Source organism: Melanotaenia boesemani, chromosome 12 (genome assembly GCF_017639745.1).
Source record: "Melanotaenia boesemani isolate fMelBoe1 chromosome 12, fMelBoe1.pri, whole genome shotgun sequence".
NCBI lineage: Eukaryota > Metazoa > Chordata > Actinopteri > Atheriniformes > Melanotaeniidae > Melanotaenia > Melanotaenia boesemani.
In genome coordinates this window covers 15,620,388-15,646,247 of record NC_055693.1, presented here as the reverse complement: position 1 = coordinate 15,646,247, position 25,860 = coordinate 15,620,388, and the positions used below count along the sequence as shown (strand labels likewise).

Here is a 25,860-nt window from a genome sequence, read left to right as displayed (position 1 = left end):
AGTCAATCAAATTTCTACATTAATTTTAACCAGACATGCAGACTAAAGATGCTTCATCAAGTTCTCACTGAGAACAGCAAATTTAACAACAAAGTGCAATGTTTCCTATCAAGAGTTAATACAAATCTTTGTTTACTATCTTTCTTTCCCACTCCACAAGTTAAAAATGGTCATAGTGGCTCTGAGAGAAGGATACAATGTGATCTATACGCCACGGCCCTTTCAGTGATTGCACATGAGCCCCATTCAGCAGTGACGGTGCAATTTTTCACAAGGTCAGAGGAATCATTTTCCACCATTAACTCAGAGGTGGAGGCCTCTTGGTCATTTAGATAAAGAGATTGTACCAGTAATGATTCGCACTGACATTTTCCTTCTCAGACATGAGTGGATGAAAATGCCAGAATGTCACAGATACATTTGACCACAGGAGAGAACAACCTATCTAATAAATAAGCTGCACACATTTTGCTTATGGTTGTTAATTTTGGATTGGTGGCATTGTCAACCTAGATCCACCCATCCATCCATCCATCCATCCATCCATCCATTCATCCATCTATCCATTCAAGCTCAAAACATACTTATTTAGCCTGCCTTTTACATAATTTATTTAATATTCTTTCATTTACTTATTTATGGTCTTTTAACTGGTGTCTTACATTGTTTCATTGTTTTATTAATTTCATCCATTTACTTATTTATTTGATTTTACTTATTCCTTGTTTTTATTTGTACTGTTGTTGTTTTTTTGTTTTTTGTTTTTTTTTGGTTGTTTGTTTGTTTGTTTGTTTGTTTTTTGTCTCTGGTCTTTTCTTCATAGCCCTTCCTTACTGTGTTGGCAGGTGGGTTGAGTGAGTTGTTGATATAACAACCTGTTTTGTTTTCATTTTGTGCAGCACTTAGAGTTACACGATGTCTGAAAAGTTCAAAATAAATAAATATAAATAAATAAAGACTGACTGACTTAGACTGCTGATGTCAGGTGTCCAGATTTTTTTTTTTTTTTTTTTTTTTTGTAATGACAGATGCGTTTATATTCAGTTTCTATTTAGAAACACACGCTCTTTTGACTCCAAACAACAATATCCGGGAAAACATGGCAGTTATAATAATCTATCTAAATCGTCATCATTGTATCATCAGTTCCCGCTAAAAGCGCGTTTCTTTTCATGTGCAGTGGATAAAAAGAGAGATGGAGACCGCAAACGTCTCTCATTGCCCCGCTTGTCGTCACTTCGCTCTACTTTAATGGAGAGATGTGGATGTGCAGGGACAGCCGAGGTTGGACTGAAGAAAACCGGCACATCTTTTATGTTATTGAATAAGGCGATACTAGCGAGGAAGAGTGCATCCGAAATTATACTTATATCACACCTAATCCCTTATTCTGCTGACGGACACCATGAACCCCAATGGGGAGATCTTACCGGTTACCTGCACTGACTTCCTGATGCAACTTGAACGTTTACAACGTTTCCTACATTTAAATCTGGCATTTTGAATGTGCAAGGTAAGTTTGAACTTTTTCTCTCTCTCTTTATTCTGCAGTAATTGACGTACTTTTCTTAAATTTCAGTTCTTCTAAGATTGTTTGAAACTCGTGCACTTTAAAGTTAAATCTTAGTTTAGCCCAAAAGTAACAAACATATATAAATATTGTAAATTCAAGCCTTCTTCAAAAATAAATACATAAGAGGTTCGATGCATGAATAATTATCTTCAAGTCACTTACGCTTGGCTGCAGAATATGACGTTCAAAAAAACACCTGAGGATCTATAAGGCTCAATCACATGGTTGTTTTGGTTCCTTGTTTGTTTTTTCGTCATATTGTTATTGTTTCAGCACCTCGGACAGCGTCTGTTACTGCATGCAGCAACTCCGTACACCCTCCACTGCGGGGCAGCACGAGACTCTCGCGTTAGGGCCATCTTTGTGCAAAAACTGTTCAACAACAACAAATGAAATGCCACCTATTAAACACAAAGATTTAATGAACCAAAATGAATCATTGTGGTCATTCACTTTCACCAAATTCATCTGTAAGAATTTAAATCAATGATCAATCTATTATTTATTTATTTATTCACTTATTTATTTATTTATTTAATGAATTAGCTTAAAAAAAGAAAGACATCTACTAAATTAAAACAGTTTTCTCTAAACTTCCACGTTTTTAAAAGAACTTCCAGTGCGTGCATGATGTGGTTCTATTCTGACCAACAGGAACCTGATCTCCCCTGCGGACTATAAAGCACACGAAGACCTTTCTGCGTGGGTTCATGCCGACTGAGCTCGTGGGTGGAGAGGACAGGGCGCGCTCCAGGGAGGACAGGAGGCGCAGGAGGCGTGCGACAGCTAAATATCGATCTGCGCACGCCTCCAGGGAGCGGATTCGCGTTGTGGCCTTCAACGTGGCCTTTGCAGAGCTGAGAAGACTTCTTCCGACGCTCCCACCGGACAAAAAGCTGTCCAAGATTGAAATCCTTCGACTAGCGATTTGTTACATCTCCTACCTTAAACACGTGCTTGATGTTTAAGCTGTGACAAGCAGCTGAGGCTAGAAGAGAGACATGAGAATAAAGGCGATTTTCTTAGAAATTTAAAAATATTTTTCAGTCAACATTGATTGATGTTGAAGTTCTGTCCTGTCTGCCCCGTTTTTTACCAACAAGGAAACATGTTTATTTCAAAAGCAAAAAAGAGATGTTTTTCTTTTTTATTTTTCTTCTTCTTCTTCTTCTTTTGTGCTTTAACAGTTTGGGTTTAGTTAGCAGGTTAAATTACACCTGAAACTTTGAAAATCTGTAACAGGTGTAACATCTGATTTGCCCTGCAAAAGATCTGAAAACTTTTTTCTTTTTCACATTCCTGATTTTAATGGCTTTTTACGTTTTTAAATGTTTCTGAAAGCACCTGGCAGACATGCCGTATCTCTTTATATCATAACAAAAATATTAAAGATCTAATTACAAACTAAGAATATAATTAACATGGACCCAACTTTTGTATTAAAATATTTAAAAATGACATTTTAAAAGACAACAAAAGAAATAAATTACCCTCCATATATTTCTGTTCTCTGCTTTGGAATTAAGGTTAATGAGATGTGCATTAATATTTTTGGTTTAGCCTGTAAATATCAAAGCAAAACAGTCTGCCCAGAGCCTGTATGTCACCCTTTAGAAGGTATTATCATGGCTTCAAGGAAACAATTTTAGCTTATGCTGTCACTTTATTTAGTAAAGTATACATGCTCTATGGGAGTAAAAATAAATCTTTCAACATTTGAGGTTGTAGCATTCTGCATCTAATGAATATTATACTGTATGAGCTCAAGCTGTGGATGAGATCTCACGTGTTCTTTGCTTATGCTTCCCATTAGTCAGAGACAGCCTGCACTCCCACTGTCATCCCTATGTGAATCTCTGCAGTGTAATGTGACCCAGGGGGCTTGAGTTATTGTTCGTGTCCACTCCAGCAGCAAGAGTGACAGCCCTTTGTCTACACACTGCACATTATACACATTGCACACTAGTCTACACACTGGATAAAATCGCTGTGTCCATGAATATAGAAAGGAGAAACCTTACTTTAATATCTCATTTTAATAGCTCATATTTAGATGATTAGTTTGGAGCTTTAATCTAAAACCAGAAAATTGAGTTGTGTAACAATAAAAAAAACACACACACACACAAAATTTAAGAATATTTTAATGTATGCTAATATATGCCTAATGTTACACTGATTAAGACATTTGCAAAGGCATCATTTTCTGCACAGTTTGGTACACACTTACTGTTTCAGATAATGCTTTCAGAGGGAGCAACACTGCCATCTGATGGTGTTTCATGGGAGAAATTACAAGATGTTTCTTGCACAGGTTCTCTATTGTTTAAAGAGACTTTTTCTGAAAACACAGACCCTATTCATTGTATGTTTGAAGCTTATCCAACTATCTTTGTTTCACAAAATGGCTTTATGTTCTGCCCAGTTATTTTAGACTCCCACTTTTAATCCTTCTTAAAACTTTACTGTTTCATATTACCTAGTGCAGGTAAGAATGTTTAAGATATACTCTTTTTTTCAGTGGTGGAGGAATAGAAATAAGCAAGGGTGAAGCTGAATTTCTTTCAGTACATTGAACCACTGAAAGCACAGCTTTCTATTTGTCTCATGTCAGTCCAGACTGCTGGATGAAGTGTACTGCAGTGAATTAAGAAGATATGTTGAAATCCAGACTAGTGGAGAAAAGCTCCAAATAGTTTATTAGATAATAAAGATGTCAAAGTTTGCTGTCTGTCAACTGCCATAGGGTAAAAAAAAATATATATATATATATATGTATATATAGCTAACCCATTTTGTACTTTTCTTTTTTGATCCTTGCACCACATCCCTTCTTGTCCTTGGTTTGCTGGGTGCAAAAGTGATTTCTTTCATAACAGAGAAAAATTGCCTTTTCCATCACATTACATTTCTATCATCTGGCTGTAGATGAAGTGCCACAAGATAATTAATCCAATACAGAAACTGTTTGTAGCAGCCACATAGGACATACCTCTGAGACAGTTTCTGTCATATGAAGTATGAAACTGTCAGCATTTTATTCTCATTCAGATGTTATGATACAACATGCAGCCATTAATATCACATCATCTGTAATTGTGTTACTGCAGTCATTGCTTGGTGTTGGATCCCCACTTTCTAGTCTTCCTGGAATTCAAGTTGCATAATTTCTATATCAACAGGATGACAAACAAAAAACATTTATTTATTTGTTTGTTTTTGTTAGTTTGTTTATTTTGCATGTTCTGTAATTTGATTACTAAAATTGTTCAGAATGGTTCTGAATAAATATTTAATATTTCTTACAAACAAAAAACAAACAAAAAATACATAATTTTCCTTCTCTCCCACTAACATGGACATTTTGTAATATGCTTTCAGTTTCAGATCTTTATGCTTCACATTTCACTGGAGGGGTGCAAACAAGTCTTTCAGGGAAGTTTCAGTGAACAGTGGTGGAAATATTACATGAGCTGTCAAAAGCCATACAGATGTCTGGAGGAATTAGTGTTGATCTCAGGAATGTCCATTTATGTATTTAATGTAGACTGGATATGTCAGTTATCGGTGTGCAGTCATGTATGGGATTGAAAATATCATAATCCTATAAGTATCCAGGAATTTTGAAAAACAGGGGGTGGAGTGAGTGTGTTGTCTTTTTATTGACACCTTTTCTGAGTGAATACTGGCTATCTAAACCTTTAAGGAAACAACATTACTTAATTTGATCCTTTTAACAGGAATCTAAAACTCTTGCTCTGGAGGACTGTCCTGTAGGTTTTAGATGTGTCCCTGCTTTAACACACCTGACTCAAATTAATTGACCATTGTGCAGAACTTGACTGCAAGTTGTTGGATCCTTTAACTTGAATCAGGGACGTTGAAGCAAGGGAACGTCTAAAACCTGCAGGATATGGCTTGGAGTCTAAGTTTAGAAGTTTAAATCACTGTCCCCCCAAACAAAACTTATTAGAACCACATTTTGTTTGGGTATCAATAAATAACGAGCACAACACATTTTTTCGTGGACTGCATGTTTTTAAACGTTACGGTTTAGAGAAATATCCTGACAGTCCCAAACCTCTTGCAAAGGGCGACCTCCTGTGGGCCACAGAAGAACAATCTCATTGTATTGCACATGAGAGTATTGTACATCCATGCTGCCTCCCTCTCTGTCCTGCAAATTACAATGGCCAGGCTCGTATGAGAGAGCGTCTCACAGCAGCAGCCGCGGCGGATCCACTGACAACGAGGCGCAAACTAGGCGGAATATTACACATTTCTGAGACAAAGGTAAGTCTATGAATAGAAATCCTAATGATAGACTAAATGATTGAGACACCGGGATCGGGTGTAGGCTGTCTGCCAAAAATCCAGAGGCGGACGACCTCATATCACTGATGAACTTCTCTTCTAAAATACCGTGGTGTGAGAAAAAAGATTTTATTCCTTCCAGACAGATGTGGCCTCATACTCCGTTTTTATTTCACGCGCAATTTTGTTTTGTTTTTTTCTTTCTTTTTTTATCTAAAAGGACTGCTCCAAGCGCCCTACAAATGCAAATAAATTCGCCGATCCACCAACAGAATGAGTGTCTTATTTGAAGGGATTATAGACCATTTAGGCCACTGTGGTGAATGAGGTTCGGGGTGAGACTGATACTGTAACCGAAACTGCAACTGTACAATGGAGGAGTAACATCCCTTTGCTCCGTCTGAGCCAAAAGACTTTAAAAAAAGAAGGAAAAGGGCGTTTGTGGACGAGGCAGTTTCCGCAGGGCGACGGTGTATCGCCATCATCAGCATCTGTCTGCAGGGCTGCACAGCTGGATGAGGTGTTTTATGACTAAAACAGCCTCGTGCATGTCCTCTGGCGCTGTCTCCATCAGAGTCATGATGCTGCAAACAGACTGCAAAGAGACCAACAGTTATTCATTATTAAGCAGTGCTGATAGGTCCTGTGCAGGGAGGGTCAGGACACTGTGAAAAACTCTTGATTAGATGAGTCATGCAAGATATCAGTTCTTGCAAGGGATGATCAAAAGAAAGTAGTATGCTGTTGCCTTTGTTCTTTTTAAAACCGTGTTGTCTGACTGACCATATTGTATGTTAAAGTGAAATTAGAAGTGGAACTACCTTTAGGCTAAAGAATAAGAAATGCATGCATCGTGTTATACGTGATACATTATAGAATAGTCTGTAGTATACAGTCATAAAAGCACGTAAATGGGGAAAATGTAAAACCCACAGCCTCCTTTTTCTTCCTTTTGTACTTTTATTTAGTTCCACTTGAGTGAAATGGAGGGGCCTAAAGTTTGCATTCCAGAAACTGTGTCAGGTCTTAACTTTCTCCCTTTCTTTTCTGAGTTTATGTGTGGGTGTGAAGGAGCAATAAGGTGGAAGCAGCAGAGACTCAGTCAGACTCCAGCGGTTTGCTTTCTGCATATATTTAAAAGATGTTATTGTGCCTAGAACTGAATATGAAAGCAAAAAAGAAAAAGAAAAAGTCTGTCTCACTTTATAGTGTAGAAGTTCATGTGATTGAAATCCAACAGCAATATAATCTGTTAGTGAGCAGTTGTTCTTCTGGGTTATCTGAAGTCCACTGGGGGATTGGGAACTGAACTGACACACATTTTGTCTGACTTTGCAGAGGTTTTAACAAGCTTATTGGAATGTGTTTCCCATGTGTTGCTCTGCTTATTGTGTGCGCTTAAAATAATGTATTTTACCATGAAACCACAATTAGCTGTCCACAGATGTGACTTGTTTCTTAGTTTTTATTGGAAAGAAATTAAGTATAATTCACATTTGCTTCACAAAACAGCAACCAGTTTTACTTTTTTCAGATATGTATATTTTGCAGCTTGGTGTTTTGTTTGTTGACTCATGTCGAGTTGTGAAACAGTCAGCTGCTGCATCTGGCAGCTTATGGCATAATGCCACCAGAGCAGAATGTGCATGAAGGAAGGAAGGCACAATGGCTAATGGGTGTGAGGGAGGGCACAGATGCCATGGTAACCAAGCCTCAGCATGTCCTCTAGCTGAGCTATGAAACTGATCTGTGGCATTTAGGGTGCCAAGATTGCACTGGACACTGGAATCTCAAATTTTTCTCTTTCTCTGCTCAGTTTAGAGGGCATACGTCTTTCACATTTGTAGATCTGTTATTAATTTTACATGTGATATGTTGCAGCTTTTTTGTTGCCAGAGTAAGGTCTGGTTTCACTCTCTCTTTTGAATAGAAGTACAAGAAGAGCTCGCAGTACCATATGTGTTTGCACCTCTTCAACAGTACATGTGTAATTACATTAGTTCCTACTGTACAGCAGCCTCCTTCCACTAAATAAACACATTAATGAATGTTTGTTTTACATTAGTGTCAGTATCTGCTCTTGTGTGTCACTGCTTGGGGCAGTCAAGCAGGACGATGTGCAGCGATGCAAGCGCACCCCACTAGACAATATATTTTCTATACAGACCCTTACACAGAGGACTACTGAATTATTTTGTACGGGTTGACTCAGTGTAAGCAGGCTGCCGCATGTCTCCGAAGCACGTTTTTTAGTCCCGCATGCTTTATTCATAGTTATCCTTGTTTGTAACTGATAGTTTTTCTTACCCCATGGCTGCGATTTTCCACATGGCCTGGTTCACTGCGTCTCTTCATGCTCATCTTTTGGATGAGTGGCCTCTCAGTGGGATCTCCTTGGCCCACATACTGCGGCCACACGCCCAAAGATCAGCACTCAGGAGGTTAACAGCTTTCATTCAAGGCATCTGGCTTATTCATTTAGCCATACGGGTGATGGGTGGGATGAGAGACCATTGTTTGCTCTTTGTGCCCTCTGTTTGTGCCACCCCCCACTTTCACTCTCTCTCTCTCACACACACACACACACATGCATAAGTGTATCACACAAATTTACTCTGGGCAGGGGTGATTGATTGTTGCTCCTAGATGGGGCCTCCTGTCTCCTGCCTCCTGCATCCTGTGTTGCCAGGGTAACAGTGGACGCTGCAGATGTGGGCTAGAAATGAGATATATGACTTTGTTTAAAATGGGAAGCTACACCATCAGCTGTGACTCAGTGATTGGCATGTTGAAGCACTTTATTTATTGACCTTAGTCGCAACATCAGTAGAATAGGTTTCATCAAAGACTGATGTCCCCTCTGGGATTTTATTTTTCTTTTCTTTTTCTCTACATGGAAGCATTATACACCTGGATAATAGAAATTACAGCATTAGTCCGACACTATAAATCCTTTAGGTTAATTCATATGCATTGCATTCCAGTCCTTAATGGAAAATCTATCACTTCTCTATAACATTGGTAGCAGTATTTCCCCTGACATGTTGTGGAAGGAAAGAAAACTGCACAACCCCCACAAAACAAGCTATCAATGTCTTCCTCTAACCATAATAATCTCCACATCATTCACTTTCTATTATGCTGTATCTTTTAATTTAGTGTTTGTACACATCATTGCCTGAAGAGACAACAATGGCCTTTAAATTATGTGCAGAATAATTCCAGTTAGCAAAATAAAACGGTGGTGGTGATAGATATTGGCAGTCGGTTGCCAGGACAACAGCTGAGAGACAGACAGTGTGTAGATTGAGGTCTAAATGAATGGACATGCTTGGTGAAGCACTGAGACATCCTCCATCACCGTGTAGTACACTAATTATAGTCCAGGAGGGTGGTAGATGTACCCTTGACTCATTATGACTCATTATGAGTATTTGTTTTTGTTTTTTCAGATGAATGTGTATGTGTTTTAAATATTAAAATTACATTAATATGCATTTAGTACAGAGCAGCTTAGAGTTAATTTAGTTTGAGATTTATCAGTTTGCCATCTTTTGTTAGTTTAAGTGGGTTTTACAAACCAGAGGGAATATAATTAAAAAATTATATTTAGTAGATATTTTGTAGCCAATAGCAGTCATTTCAGATATAATATGTTTAAATTAGCCTGATATCATGGCTTTAGATATCAGGCTACTCTATTAATACCTAGATAAAGACCAGAGGATTTATTTTCTAATAACTACACTATTCCTGGTAATGTGGAAAAGGATTTTAAAGTTGAATGAGAATTGATTTTGGAGAAAAAACAGACAGAAAATGTAATCAAATTAAAAGACAGAGACTTTATTTTTACATTGAAGAAGATGCTGGATTTGGTATTTTATAATGTATCCCAGAACTTCTGTTAGCATCATTTAAATCTGGATTTGCTGAATGCGTAAATTGTGTTTTCTTCCCAAAGCACATAACATTGTTTTTGTTTGTTTAAAATATGTAGAAATATGTAGAAATACACACACACACACACACACACATATATATATATATATATATATATAGTATATTTAACATTCTGTCAAACACTTTCGTCATGAGTCACATTTTAAATGTCATGTTTGAATTCCAAGTTTTATATAAGTCTGTCCAAATAAAGTTGGTCTTGTAAATTACTCCAAGCTGTGTGTACAGAGTATAATAATGCAGTTCTGCCGAGTTCAGGGCAAAGTCTGAACATTATCCATAAAATATATACCATATAACCTTGAGAAGAATGAGAAAAGTTTCACAAAGGTTTAAATTCACAAGGTTTACATAAATATTAAGCTAACATAAGCTCTTATAATCTACTGTATTCGTGTACAACTCAGTGCAGCACAACAACTCTGACAGTTTAATGAGAATCCTGTCTTTTTGGAATATTCAGCAAGGTTATATGGAGAATTTGAGACCTCTATTCTGTTTCTGTTATGTACATATTAGATGTTGGCTGCTGGTTTTGACACAAACCTGAGACTGTAGTCTTATCTGTTTGTCTCTCAGGTTAATGTGGTATCTGAAGCAGCTCTCTGGGGTAGTTGTCAGTCGTGGATTCCTGAGGCCTGTCTCTATAGCAACCCATTCCTCCTCCTGAGCACTGCTGCCAACCTACCCACTCTAACACGCGACAGTCACTCTTCTGCCCAATCACCAGGTCTGAGCTCTGTTGGAATGGACACTGAGTCGACACACTCAGGCTACTCTTATCACTCCAGTCGCTCTGGGAGGTCAAACCGCCATGGGTATGTTTCCTCTCCATCTTATTGTCTGCTTCTAATTGTTCTTACCATAACATGAATTTGTTTCCACTAGATCACTCACTCTACTTTACATCCCAGCCCTGGCTAGGGTATTTTTACTAGTTTGTTATTTCACTCTGAATGTGCCACATGTTGGTTATGGCCTAGTAAATGAGATGAGAGACTAAGAAGGAAAACAGAACAAGCTAGAGATTGACATGGACAGAGCTTGTGGATTAGGGTCGTCACAGCTGAGTGGTTCTAACCTATTTCAGTGACTGACTGAGTCTACTCTGTAAATGCCAGATTCATTTCATCCTCACCCTGTTCATTCCTGAAGCCCGTGGTTCTCTGCTGGGATTTGAATGCCCCTTCTTTCCCATCATTTTTTGTTTAGCTGTCATTTTCATTATTGATTGATAGAATTTTTATAGATTTTTTTCTAATATGTTTGCCCAGTAAAATGTCAGAAAATAATGACCACTGCCAACTACAAGATACTCAGCATAAGCTGACATCTAAATGTTGTAATTTGAGGTCGAAATGAATAGAAGAGAAGGTCTCTCTTTATCATTCCTACCCCCCCCCCCCCCCCCACAAAAAAATAAAAAAAATTAATAAAAATGTTTTGTTTTAATTTTACTGTCACAAATCAAACAAATGGGCTTTTAATGTTCATTTTTTATCCATTAAACCAGATAATCAATTCTGTGTTTATTCTGTGTATTTTTTCAGTCACATTTATGGTGAATTATCCCTTTTCCAGAGATCGAAGTCGTGAACGACACAAAGCCAGCAGCAGTAAAGACAGCAGTCGCTCTGAGAGATCCGTCGTCATCAATCCCCCTGACACACCGTCCCAAGACTCCCCAGTTCACAATGGAGAACCGCTGCCTGGAGAACCCACACCAGCAGCAGATCATGGGGATGAGGCTCAGGTATTTATTTAAAGCAGTGTATAGATTGGAATAACTATATATATATATATATTACACACTGGTCAACTATGAGGGCATGCCAGTTGTTTTTTGTGTGTAAGAGGAGCACACTCTAAAATTGTGTCAGTAGTAATCACATTAGTTTAGAATAAACCCAGTAATCCATACATGAACTTTATATCCTGACCTTATAAATTCTGGTTCCCACACAGCTGGCTGGCTATTGCCTTACATAAAATGACGACTGTGACCCAAGATCAAATAGGTCAGTGGATTAGCATCCCTCTTGTAGGCGTAGATGGATTTATATGGACAGACAGTGCTGTGTTACAGTGTGTGTGCAGTTGTGTGATATTGGGTCTAACTGTCATGCCTGGCTCTTAAAGCAAATCGGAATAGAAGCAGTCATTATATAAAGCCGATTATTTTCTGAGCTCTGAAAAGTAAACAGGTTTTATAGTAGACGAAGCAAAGAAAATGGACAGTAGATGAATAGTCAGTGCCTCAAGGATCAGAGAGGCCATATAATTGAGATAACTGTATAAAGAAATAGTTCAATATCTTAAGTTTGTTTGCAAAGACTTATACAAGAAGGCTAATGCCACTTTCATACCTGTGTGTGAAGTTACATCTTGCTGCTTGTTAGTTTAGCTTATCTCAAAAAAATGGAAAAAGTTAGCTTTGCAGTGTTCTTCTAAGTAATGACTTCCTTAGTTTTTATCAGATTGCCAGGGACAAAACAATGGCAGTTTATTGTTTTTACATGTTGGTTTATGGGTGTTTCCTAAAATGTCTGTATATTCTACAATGAAAGAAGCAAAAGGGGCCGTTGAAAGTGGACGAACATAGGTAGGAACGACAAAGGGAGACCTTCTCTTCCTTTCAAAACTCAAGTTATTACTCTCCATGGAAAATTTAGCCTAGGGCAATCTTCATAGCGTATTTGACCTACTTGAAATCAATTTTTTTTAAAGAGCTTTTTTTCAGCTTTTATGCATTGCTAACTTGAGTGGTGGAAAAGCTGCTTCTGTGTTGCACAAGCTGCTATTAAAATGTACTTTCCCAAACTAATAAATTTTTAAAATGCAATTAGGGACTGACTTTCTGGCATTTTTAGAGGTCTGGCCTATTTCACCATAATTCTGCTCTGCATCCCCTTCTGACAGGAAAGTAACATTCCACACATTCCCCTCTGGCATGTGATTGTCAGCATGTAGCTTCCATCCATTGTCAGCAGTGTAAGGTAATCTGCTATTGTACTACACTTGCCCTCCAGCAAAATGTGTCCACAGCAACACTGTCATTACCATCTCCCTGCCATCACCAAAGTCCATGCCGGCTTGTGCTTTTTGGAGCGGTGTACATTGGCTGGCAGAGCCACTGTAACACTAACTGGTCTCCAGTGCAGAGAGATATTCTCATAGACTGAGATTAGCCTTAGATTCCTGCCAAATGCCACTTTGGGGAAAACTGATATGAATAATCTTCTGTGTTTACATGCATGACATAAGGATATGGCCTTAGAGTGCAGCCTTTGTATTTGTGTGTGTGTGTGTGTGTGTGTGTGTGTGTGTGTGTGTGTGTGTGTGTGTGTGTGTGTGCGTGTGTGTGCGTGTGTGTGTGTGTGTGTGTGTGTGTGTGTGTGTGTGTGTGTGTGTGTGTGTGTGTGTGCGGGTGTGTGTGTGTGAGTCATACAGAGAGTCTGTTACTGAGACTGTCCATGATGCTTTGTGAGAGACTTTGTGCCAGGAGGGAACAGCTTCAGTTTCCTCCATGTTAGCTCAAGCAACACCAAAGCATATGTTACTCTTGCTTTAGCATTTCACTACTTGCTATTTTAGTCATTTTCCTGCATAGAAATACAGAAACAGCTTCTACCCTAGAGCAGCTTGTAATTTGATGAAAAACCATCCACCACAATAGAAAGAATGGCTACAGTTTTATACATATTTGGCCTTACAGCTCTAAGAATTCATTATAGCTTACACACTCTAAAGCTCTCTCAAACACAAGTAAACCAACATGTAAATGTCATTTAACTAAATTAAATTAAATAAGTTTGACATTTACATGAAGACTTACTATCTTAGATGTCTTGGCATAGAGATTATTTGGCAGAATTTAATGTTATAAACACCAAAAGGAAGCTAAGCAATTAGAGTTCATGTGTTTAGGTTTCAATATGAAGTACAGCTAAAGTGTGCAATATCACTTTAAGGTCAAGTAATAACAAAAGATGTAATCACCTTATGATGTCTATATTCCATATAAGTAATAAAGGCACCACAGTATGAACTCATGGATAAGATTAATCTCCCTTGAAGGACCACAGTCTGTTATCAAAATTTGATAACAGACAGAAAAAAACAGACATTTTTATTTTTCCAACTGCTCTTTGCTTTCATGTTAAAATACCTCAGAGATATTTAGTTTGATTCAAGTCAGGTGACATATTTGGCCTGGTTACAGTTTTCATCATTTTAGCAGTGTGCTCTGGATTTTTATTAAACTCAAATATTTTTTGGGCTACTAAAAGTTAGAGTTATGTTTTTTAGCCAGTGTTTTGCAACATCCATGGGCATGTGTTATTATATGTAATGATTATCCATAGACAAGACACTGAACCCCATGTTGCCTCTGATGTGTTATGAGTACGCATGGCAGTAAAAAGCACTATGAACAGTATATAGTCTACAAAGTGCTGTATATGTATGTGTGTGTAAATGGTCAACAAGACTAGACGGTATAAGTACCATCTATTTACCAAAAAAGTTTACATTCAGGTAGCCTCATTAGGCAAGGCAAAGCAAATTTATTTGTATAGCGAATTTCATGTAAAAGACAATTCAAAGTACTTTACATAAAACATTACAGCAGGGAGCAGAAAGTAATACAAGTGCATTAAAAAAACAAAGATTAAAAGAAATACAATTAATGAAATAAAAACAGAAGGAAGATGCTAAAATAAAATGCATAAAATGCTAGAAATAAAGTTCCAGTGTGGGGGAAAGACAATATTAAAACATGATTCCAGCTTAAAAAAAAAACAGATGTAGATTTTGACTTCTAAATAAAATCTAGTAAAACGCAGCAGCGAACAGGTGGGTCTTTAACCTGGATCTAAATACACTGAGTGTTTCATCTGATCTGAGGCTTTCTGGGAGTTTGTTCCAGACATGTTGGAGCATAGAAGCTGAATGCAGCTTCTCCATGTCTGGTTCTGACTCTGGGAACTGATAAGAAACTGGATCCAGATGACCTGAGGGTTCTGGTAGGATAATGGGTCAAGAAGTCACTGATGAATTTTGGTCCTAAACCATTCAGAGCTTTATAGACCAGCGGCAGAACTTTAAAGTCTATTCTCTGACAAACAGGCAGCCAGTGTAAAGACCTCAGAGCTGGACTGATGTGGTCCACTTTCTTGGTCTTAGTGAGGACTTAAGCAGCTGAGTTCTGAATAAGTTGCAGGTGTCTAATTGATTTCACTCCTGTCTCTGTACTTCAGTGTTAAGACTAAAGAAAAAGCATGCTTTTTGTGTTCATCTGGTTTCCAGTCATTATAATGAATATTTTTTTCTTTGACATTAATGCAGTAGCATTCACATGATTCACAGCTACTGGGTCACATCCGCCTACCTGCCTGCTTGGCTTCCAGAGCTGCAATTGGTGCCATGACTGAGGTTTAATTTTGTAATTATGGCCACAGTGGCTCTGAAAGGTTGCATTATGGCTCCTTTCATCCCCTCTGATTTCTGCTGAAAATATGTACTGGCTGATATTTTTTGCTGCTCACAGATCTTGTATCCTTTTCAACCTTTGTGAAGGCTCCCAGTTAGTTTTCCACGTGGAGCCATGACACAGACATTTAGACAAATACAGTTTGCAGAGTCAAAAGTGACTCACAGGTCATTTTATCAATATATTTTATGTAGTTAGGTGTTACCAAATTAATATTCACAGACATATTCATTCTTATTGCACAGCCTTTTTATTTTGGAGCCTGTGTTTTAAATATAGAATTAGAATAAATTGGTTTTGCTCATTAGATAAAAAATGCTACTAGTCAATTAAAACATTGACTCAGTCATTAAGTAATGATATGTAGATGTTATGTACTCATTTTGGTCATAAATGGTTTCTTTATTAAATAAAAAGAATTATTGTTATGTAAGACTTTGACACACCTTTTCAGGTGATTTTCTGTGATCACACCTTTTTCTGTTTTATCAGATAACACTGATGTAACCGACAATATGAATATTTTTTATTTATTTAACCTTTGTTTTACCAGACAGATGCTTAAGATCACGTAATTTCTTTTACGAGCCCAGCAGTAGCACAAACATGAGGGGGGGTTACACAGGATTATGTCTCATAAATCCTATTTTCTCTTTCTCAAATCAATAATTTCTAGCAATTGGATCATTAGACATTTAAAAAAAACTACATTTTATCCTGTCTACAAAATAATAATAATAATAATAATTTATTCTGCTCATTGGTGAGAAAACGTTAGCTTGTGTGAATGTAAAATATAGAATGGTGAGAAAATGAAAACACTTAGGCAACACTGTGTTGTTTTTGTGATGTTGTTCCGTTCTGCCAGTGAAGTGTGGAATGATGTTAGCTGTTATCACGTTAGGGTCCTGGTAAGTGGGGGTTGGTTTAAGAAAAAAATGGAGAAGTAGTGGAGAGATGTGAGCTGAATAGAAATGAGTTTGGACACTAAATGGAGCAGACATTACTTCTACAGAACCTGGCCAACCTCTCATTTCACTCATTAGTTTTGTAGACACGTGAAGGATGAAATACCTCTGAACTCCTCACTACCTCCACCTTTCTCTCTCTCTCTCTCTCGCTCTCTCTACTTGTCTGCTGCCATATTTCTCCTTAGCCCCTGCCATCCCCCTCTCAGACTTCCCTCTTTTTTATTTTGCTCATTCATCTTCTGGCTCCCGTTGGCATCCCCTCCTCCAGCAAGGCTGAGTTAATTGGCTGTTAACTACACTCAAGGACAGAAAGTGTATTCATATGGTATTTTCCTGCCATGTTTTTTTTTCATGTTGGTCTGTCTACAAATAACAGAAAGCCCACTAGATTTTTAAATGTTTATTTTAACCTTATAACAGCGTGGAATGATCCAAATTACAGTGATGTGCACACACTCTAGACAGGTGAGCAGTAATGAGACCTTCTGTTGTCTGGCTTTCCAGTGGCTTCACAACAGTACAGGGCTCTGCATTCTGTTTGACGTGCTTAGGTGAACGTGTGCACACGTGTGTGAAGATATAAGGGCTTTTCTGTTCAGCTTGTCATTTTTCCAGCCTCTAGCTGTCTCTCTGCAGCTGCTGCTCCTGTGTTTGGTTGTAGTTGGCACAACATAGTGACACTCTTGGGGACAATGAATGGCTAATTAGCTACACAAATTAGTGACAAGCACGCAAAAATTTGAGGCCTCCTTAGAGCAGATTTCTCACATTCTTGCTGTGTTTCTTTGTTGGTAATATTTATGCATGAAATGACCATGACTGTTTGGAAGGAGGAGGGGAAAAAAGACAATAATTTGCAATGATGGGCATGGAAAGCTTTAGCTTTTGTTTTTGTGATTCAAAGTGTGTGCAAATACCCTCATGTTTCTTCATGATGCTGTGTATTTTTCCTTTCAGCTTGAACCTAACTACACATCCTATCCTGTCATCCCACATTACTTCAGCTAGATTTTAAAGGTTTGCCATAATGAGGCAAAACAAAAGAAAATCTGACATCTTTAAATAGCATAAAGGATGTGATGCATGTATAGTGCATAAATTCTGTGGTGCTACTGTGGCCAAGAAGAATAAAAGTAAGTGGGCCTAAATCAAAAGACTCTTTTTAAACCTGGCAGTTTCTCAAGGATCTTACTATCTTTTTTAATTCCCTCTGAGAGATTTGGCTCAAGTTGGTCCTGGTTCTTTATCAACCTTTTTTATTGTCATTTTAAGATTACACGGTGCCACATTTGTGAATCCCAAATTAGCAGCTACTTGACTCACAGTAATTTCCATGTTTGAGATGCTACTTCTAACTGTTCCATGTGTCTCAGCTATGAGCAAACATTCACTTGTTGGTCACAAGAGTGAACACAACAGTCGTAAACCAGTAGGGACTGTTGAAAACATTTAATGGCAATACCATAAAAAATAAATACATCAACAAAACCAAAGCATGTGTTAGCATTTTTGTAGCTAATGTGGCTATCATTAAGATCTCATTTTCTCCTGTTCTATATCCTAATATATATATTTTTGTTTGAATACATTCACATTTCCAGTAAAGCTATTCTGCATCCATATTAGAGCCTATATCAACTGCTGTCAGGTGAGAGGCAGAGTACACATTAGACACCAATCCATCACTTGGACAGTGACAAGCAATCATGCACACTCACCTCTAGGGTCAATTTCAAACCACCAATTTAGGTAACATGCATATTTTTGGACTACTTCCAAGTAGTCCAAGCTGCTGCTCTGCACTGTAAGATCCTGATTTTTATTACCGAGATATCATCTAACAAAATCACTACACAAAAATGTTAAACATCAATGACATAAAAGACACAGCCAGAGGCAAGTTCTACTATGGTATGTTTAGTTGGTGGGGAAAGGTGTCTGACAGGTAAGACAGCAGAGCTGATCCAAGACATAACCAACTACTGTATAAAGTAGAGTCTTCTCCTGGAAATGGGTGTGGGCAACAGCTGCTCACTTGCATTAGATGCAAACAAGACATTAAAAGTAGAAACATTAAAGGCATACTAGACTGAACGGTCAACATAGACAGTCCTGTACTTCCAAATGTATAGAAATGCCTTGAAACACCTGTTTTTCATTGTTCTTCCCATTTCTCCTTTCAGGATGATAACTGGGGAGAAACCACCACAGCTGTGACCGGCACATCAGAGCTCAGTGTTTCCCAGGAAGAAGTTGTTGGCCTGGGAAAGGAAATACAGGACCGAACCCACAATTTCCGCCGGTATCTCCCCCTGGCTGTGGGCATATGTGTGGGGCTGCTGGTGCTGGCAACACCACTGGTCTTCCTGCTTCTTCCGACAGTAATGTGGTCCGACAGACTGCAGGCTTGTGGTGCAGCTTGTGAGGGCCTCTTCCTCTCCATCTCTTTCAAGCTACTCATTCTCCTGGTTGCTATTTGGGCTTTGTTTCTGAGGCCAGGACGGGCCTGCCTGCCAAGGGTGTGTGTGTATCGTGCCTTCCTCATCACACTCACACTCCTGCTCACCATGTCTTATTGGCTCTTCTATGGAGTCCGAATCCTTGATGCACAGGTGGGTTTGATGAATATGCTAGATATGTAACTTGTTTGTTTGTTTGCTTGTTCTTTCCTGGCTGCAAAAACCTAAGATGATTAGGGTTAAATGCTAAAATAGTAATCCTTGGTGACATTCACCAGGGGGTCCATCCACCTTCTAGTTTTCTAAACAAAGAATATATAAAAGTAATCCTTAGTTTCTGCAAAGTCAGCAATTGTAGAACACAGTGTAGACAAAATAACAGTAGGCCGTGTTAGTTTGATGACTGGCTATTTTTAATGGAACCAGAGCTCAGAGACAAGAATTTAAATCAAGCAGAAGATGAGACATGAGGCACGAGGAAAGGAGGGCATCCTGAAAACCAGTTTACCTTTGAAAAATGGCAGTGCTACTATACTCAGTGCTTTGCTGTAGATGTGCTAAAAGCTTTGATGACATGTAAAATTGTTGTGTTTTGTGTTAACATGTGCTTACTTGACTGTCTGAGCCTGACAGAGGCAAAAACAAGCATTTTTTCTTTGATGCTGACAATGACTTGGTGGGATTACATCATGATAGACAGTTAAAGCAAACTTTTTTACTCAAGGTGTCAAAGATATTTTTCCTTCTTTAATTACACTTTTCCAAACCAAGGATAGAAGTGAATGGGTTTGAAAGTTCTATATGATTTATATTTAACTGAACCTGTGTTGTGGTCTGAGCAGGATGAGGATTACCACGGTATCGTCCAGTTTGCAGTTTCCCTTGTGGACTCCCAGCTGTTTGTTCACTACCTGGCTGTGGTGTTGCTGGAGCTCCGCCACCTCCATCCCTGCTACAGCGTGTGTGTCATCCGCTCCACTGACGGAGAAACGTGTCACTACAACATAGGACAGCTCAGGTACGGATGCATAAATGCTGCTGTAATAACAAGGTTAATGTTTCTCTGGGAAGAACAAGACAGATGGACCCCTGCAATTTCACATGTGAAAATAAACTTTCTGCACAGTACAGACTGACACTCACTGGCTTTCTGCCACACTCTCTTAGTCAAAGAATGTGTGTAATTGGAGGGTGATGTCTACGGGGAAGTCTGGAAGTGGTAATAATTGGGTTATTTTAGGAGTCTCTTCAGTGTGGAGGTTATTCAAGGCTTTTGGAGGAAGGATTAAAAAGGGCAAGACAGAGACATTAATCTTAATGCCTCGCTCTGTCTCTGTTTTGGTAAATCTCCTTATAAAGAGGGAGTAAACAGTCACACAGTGAAAAAAGGATGAGTTTACACACAGGACCTGCATCAACTTAAACTCATCCAACGTTTATAGCCTGCTTAATAAATCACAATGTTTTGTTTTAGGTTGTGTTTTTGTCTAGATTTTTGTCTCTGTGTTTTTGGGTTGCCATGTTATCTGTTAACTTGTCTTCCTGTTTTCATTTGGAAATGGTTTTCCTTTGTTCATTCCAGTTAGTTCTGCACATCAGCTTTCAGTTACTTAAAGCTACCCACCTGTTTTCATGTTGAAGTGACATTAGTCTGTTAGAGAGAGAATCCAGTGATTTCATCCTCTTAATAAATTTCCTTCCTATCTTTTATTTCTGCCTTTTCTTGTCTTCTTCCACAACCATGCAGCATTGCTACTTCCTCAGCAAAGATCTCACTAGCCCTACCTTTAGATCATACACAAACTAGAGCAAACAACATGATGTTATAATAAACATGCATTGATTTGTTCATTTATTTCTTTTATATCTACACTGTATTTTGGTTTCTTTTGTTTATTGGTGTTAGTAGACTACTGCACATCTCTGAAGTAGAGTTGTGTCCTCTTGTGTGGGCATTAAAGGAGCATCTTAGCTAGCATTTCGATGTGGTCTTTGCAGGCTATCTTTGTTGCTGTGGGTTTTTAACTTTGGTTTGGTGTATAAGGGCCAGTGCAGTGTGGTATTGACTTGTTGGGTCATTTTCTCTCCACCTCTTAGTTCAGTTCTTGTTAGCTTGGTTCTTTGCTTGATATATAATCCTTTTATATTCTTTATTTTTTCTTTTATTTAATTTAAATGTTTTACACAAAGAAAGATCATTAAAAAATTATTTAATGTCTTATACCGAATCAGTAAGTTGTAATATAAACTGAATTTCTTCCTCTATTTTGTCTCATACAGCATTCAAAGGGCTGCATTGTCCATTTTGGAGTATTACTACAGAGACTTTCCACTCCACAACCCTGCCCTTCTCTCTGCCTCTAAGCACCGGGCTGCCAAACACCTGGCTGGGTTAAAGGTCTACAACGTAGATGGTTAGTCGCCTCATATGTCCCAGTAATTTCCTCCTGTGCTATATAGCGCTTCTGCTAATCTCCTTCTTTTTTTACCACTGGGTTTCCATGTTTAACTGTTCTCCTGCTTTTTTCCTGCTGTACTGTTTTCCTTTCCATCCTCATGAGCAGCTTTTAAAAATAAACTGAGAACATACATTTTGGACAGTAAGTACAGATGAAAGTCCTCCACATCACGCTACTCAGCACTTTAGTACAGGAAGCAACTTATTTCATGGTTCAACTCTTTCCAGTTTTACTGTACCCTGAAGCTCCATCTACAATATAATGTATACATTGCATCTCCTACAAGGCGTGCTCCAATAGTGCTTTTGATATGTTGCCTCCTTGCACTCACATCCACACATCCTTTAAACCCATATATTGCACTCTTTCCTGCAGTTAAAAGGATCTTCCGCTCACCACCCATTAATCCCCCACCACTGCAGAACATCTATAGCAGGGATGCAGTATGGGATATGTTGTCCTACTGATGTCCTCATAGCACTTTATATCCACCCCACCCCCTTCCATTTCCCTATAACAGTGTAATGGAAAGGCCTCTAGGGGGCCTCAGAATTTCAAGCTTTAAATTATTCATCAGAGTAACGCTCATTTCTCACATTCTCCCACATCTCTCATCTCTTCGTTCTCCAGCTCTGCCTGTTCTGTCCTTTTTTTCTTCCTTGTCAACCCCCACACTAGTTTCTGTCTTCCCCATTCATATATCCACAGACCTTCCATTATTATAGCATGAATATGTAGGCCAGGAGGTGAAAGAGGCTGATATTTACTTGTTTTTGTAATATTTCCCAAGCTTCTCAAACAGTTTTTGCCACACACAGAGATGATTTTTCATTCGTATTTCATCACTGCATTTGGTGTCTGTTTCTCACCTGCACACATGTGTTAACACACATATGCAGATCAGATTATTAATGATTTATATCGTTACCTGACCTGCAGCATTAACTCTATCACCTCCCCCCAAACTTTCCTGCTCCTCATGAATATGTACAGAATCTCACACAGAAAACATAGGAATTCTAATACACTGCTAGCTCCATTAGCTTTACAGATTTATCACACAAAACAGTAAATTCACACATCAGATGAGTGATCACCACTGATGTGTAAAACAATGAATATTTCATTGTAAGAAGGTTCTGTAATATCTATGGAAAAATGTGGATACTTTTAGTGGAATAACCCATTTTCCAAGTGTTATCATTTAATTCTTGACAAAAAGTAGCAAAGATTAACACACAGTCTTAAATTTTTTCTCAAAGTCATCATAAGACAAGATGAGCATAATCCAAATCATAAAGACAGATGCATGCTTGGATTACATTTGCAGTGATAGGATCTGGGTTCATCAGATTTTAGGTTTTTCTTCAGTAACTCTCAGTTATACCCATTCATCAGTAGTGGGGGAGGGACTGCAGGTCAGAAACTGCTTCCTCCAATTTAAACTGATATAATCAGTTTACCATTCTTCTCTCTTTCTGGTGCAGCCCCAGGGAGCACAGCAGCAGCTCAGCCCAGTAATGGAAATCAGTCACGGCCTATGGTTACACCTGCTGGCAAACGCAAAGACAATGCACACAATGAGTTGTACTATGAAGAAGCAGACTACGAGAGAAGAGTCCGCAAACGTAGAGCCAGGTGAGTGAAAATGTCTTCATGTTAAAACTTGGGAAAAGTGGGATGGGAAAAGGTCAGATTAAATTCAATGTTCCCTTCATGTACACTTAATGACTTTTTTACATGCCAATTACATCTGAATAAGTTGCTAGTCAATCCTATTTACATTTCTCTAAAACTCTGACCCCCCCCCATCCACATCCATGCCAGAATCACCACAACCTATGGTGTTATTCCCAAATAGCTTTTAGTCACTGGCCCTGTATTTCAGCACATTCAGTTAAAGCCATTTCTACATCCAGTGTTATAGGTCAAAACAGGCTATGCCCAATTTTGTATGTGAAGTCAGGACTTCTTGGTAAATCCACAAATGAATTTTCTAAATAGCATTTAAACTGATAAGTTAACCTGTTCTCATCTCACAACTTCAAACACTACCACTGCTTATTAAGTTTTATCTTCACATCTGGTTTACTCTTTACTTTGTCACAATGAATGATCCTCTTTTTATGGCCAGAAATGTGCGCTTGCCTCTCTGCCCCTTTAATTTTCTCAGTCTCTCTGTTGCATTTTATTTCTTTTCTCCCTGAAGGATGACTTGTTCAATAAACATTTCTAAATTTATTAAGGACAGTCACGAGTTAGCTTGTTAGCCATCATTGTGGCAGTCATTTAGCGTGACCTTTCAAAGGCAATCTATTTTTAGCTAGCTTACCATAGCTTTAGCTAGCAATCTCAACTGTTTATTCATTTCGTTTAGCTAACATTTTTATGGAATTAGGAGTTATTAATTTTAACAACACCAATCTTTGTTAACCATTTATGGACAGACAGTATTATTTTATTCAAGTACATCTAAACTGCTTGCATTACTTTTTATTAGATGTTATAGATGTGCTGGTAACTATCTGTATGTATGTGACTTGTGCCAGACTGGTGGTGGCTGTGGAGGAGGCCTTCACACATGTCCGTCGCATGAAGAAAGAGGATGAAAACTCGACACCGTCTGACATTATGGATGTGCGTGAAGCAGCTTTGGCCATATTTCCATCAATGGCTCGTGCCCTACAGAAGTACCTCCGCACCACCAGGAGACAGCACTGCCACAGCATGGAAAGCATCCAGAAGCACCTTGCTTTCTGCCTTGTCAATAACATGAGCCCTAAGGTCAGTGTAGCTTATAATGTCTGTTGTCCTACTGGAAATTCTCATTAGAACAGATTAATGGTTTAACTTTCAAGTCAAAGAATTCAATGTCTGTCCAACTTGGGCTTTGTTTGATTATATCTAAAAATTGTTTATTGCATCCAATCAGAAAAATCACATCACACCTGTAAAATCCAAAATGGCCAAAGTTTACTTTACAGATAACACATCACGCACAAGTAATCTGTCCAGCAGGAAAACTTCAAAACAGGGAGCAGTCAGGCTCCACAAACAGATCAAGTAAAAAAAAAAAAAAGTTAGAACTGAACCGTACAGATAAGGGTGAGCCATAACACAAAATCCAGGAACAAGCTGAGGTCACACTCTGAAGCAAAATACAAGGATAAAAGGCAGGAACACTAATCCCAAAGGAACTTCAATACACGAGGAAGGAAGTAAAGTAGCTCAGTGACTTTGTACAGCAAAACATGTGTAAAGGGGACACATGAACCAAACAATAACATCAAACCAGTTATATCAAAGCCAACACGTTATGTTTTGTTTTTTTTGTGTTTTGTTTTTTTTTTTAGCGACTTGGTCTTTATTGACATTGGAAATGTAGACAGCAGTAGAAATTGTATGGTTACACTGAATCATTGCATGCAATAACCACGGCTGTAGTGTGTTTTATACTGATTAGGTCATGCAGAATTATACTAACATTGGCTGTTTCTGTGTCCAGGCCTTCCTTGAGGCCTACCTAGCTCCTGGTCCAACCCTGCAGTACGGCCCAGAGCGCTGGATGGCAGACCAGTGGACTTTGGTCAGTGAGGCTTCTGTCACCAGTGGTATTAAGGAGGGCACAGAGTTCCTCTTGAGGTGTCTTGATTTTAGCTTAGCAGTCACTGTCAAGGGCATCCCTTACATTCGTTTGACAGAAGAGTACATCGACCCCAAGTCCCACAAGTTTTTACTGCTGCTCCAGTCAGAAACCTCAGTTTAGTAGCGACACAGTCGACCAACGCTGCCACTGTTGACGTACAGAACTTTTACAGTCATCCAACTGAATTTTTCAAGTGTAACCTTTTGTACTGTTTTTGTATTCATCACACAGATCATCTTTGTCTTCATCATGGAAGACTTGAAAGATGATAAATAGCAGAAAACAAGGAGAAATTGGCCTGAATTTCTCTGTGTGGACATTTGCAGGACACAGTTTAGTTTCTCCTCTATGCACTACAGGTGACCCTCACACATACACCCATTGTCCTCTGTCTGCATGTGTCAGTGTGTGCCTGTATAGGAAAGTTTGGATATTGGGAAGTCTATTTAGATTTAAGATGCAAAACTGTGTGCACTTGCGGTTTTTCATTGAGGTGTACACTGGGGTCTGTCTTGACTGATTCAATATAAACCGATATCCTTTTCTCCAGAACTACTCTTTTTTTACTTGTAGCAGTTGTTATTTATAATCGTCCTGTATTACAGATGTTTGTACAGTATTTATATGTCAATACACTTTATCCTTAACAGACTTTTATACTAAAATTGTGCACTGTTTGATTTTTTTTATCTTGTCAAAGATTTTTTTTACCTTGTGTGTATGTATTTGTTGAGAGATTTAGGCTGTAAATACCTGATATTGTGTTTTTAAATGTCAAAAAAAATCGCAGAACACTCATGAACAGAATGCCAAACCACAATACTACTGTATACAGACACAACTGGCTTTTGTAGTAAACTGTGTAGCTTACTTAGATTTTTTTTTTTTTTTTTTTTTTTTTTTAGGCTGGAAAAGATTTAATATTGGTGAAGTTTTTTATTGGCTCAAAACCTTTGCATATTTCACATAAATCTGTGATCCAAT

General features: G+C 38.4%; 1 protein-coding gene across 1 annotated transcript; it reads left to right on the top strand.

Annotated features, from left to right (window-relative positions):
- The first annotated feature begins 5,751 nt into the window (after positions 1-5,751).
- Positions 5,752-25,414, top strand: LOC121649766 (vang-like protein 1). Its single transcript, XM_042000815.1, has 9 exons — positions 5,752-5,866; positions 10,430-10,668; positions 11,432-11,603; positions 18,496-18,924; positions 19,614-19,789; positions 21,052-21,185; positions 22,718-22,868; positions 23,780-24,014; positions 24,736-25,414. The coding sequence occupies exons 1-9, from the start codon at positions 5,777-5,779 to the stop codon at positions 24,994-24,996; spliced, it is 1,887 nt and encodes a 628-aa protein (XP_041856749.1). The 5' UTR covers positions 5,752-5,776; the 3' UTR covers positions 24,997-25,414.
- The last annotated feature ends 446 nt before the right edge of the window (positions 25,415-25,860 follow it).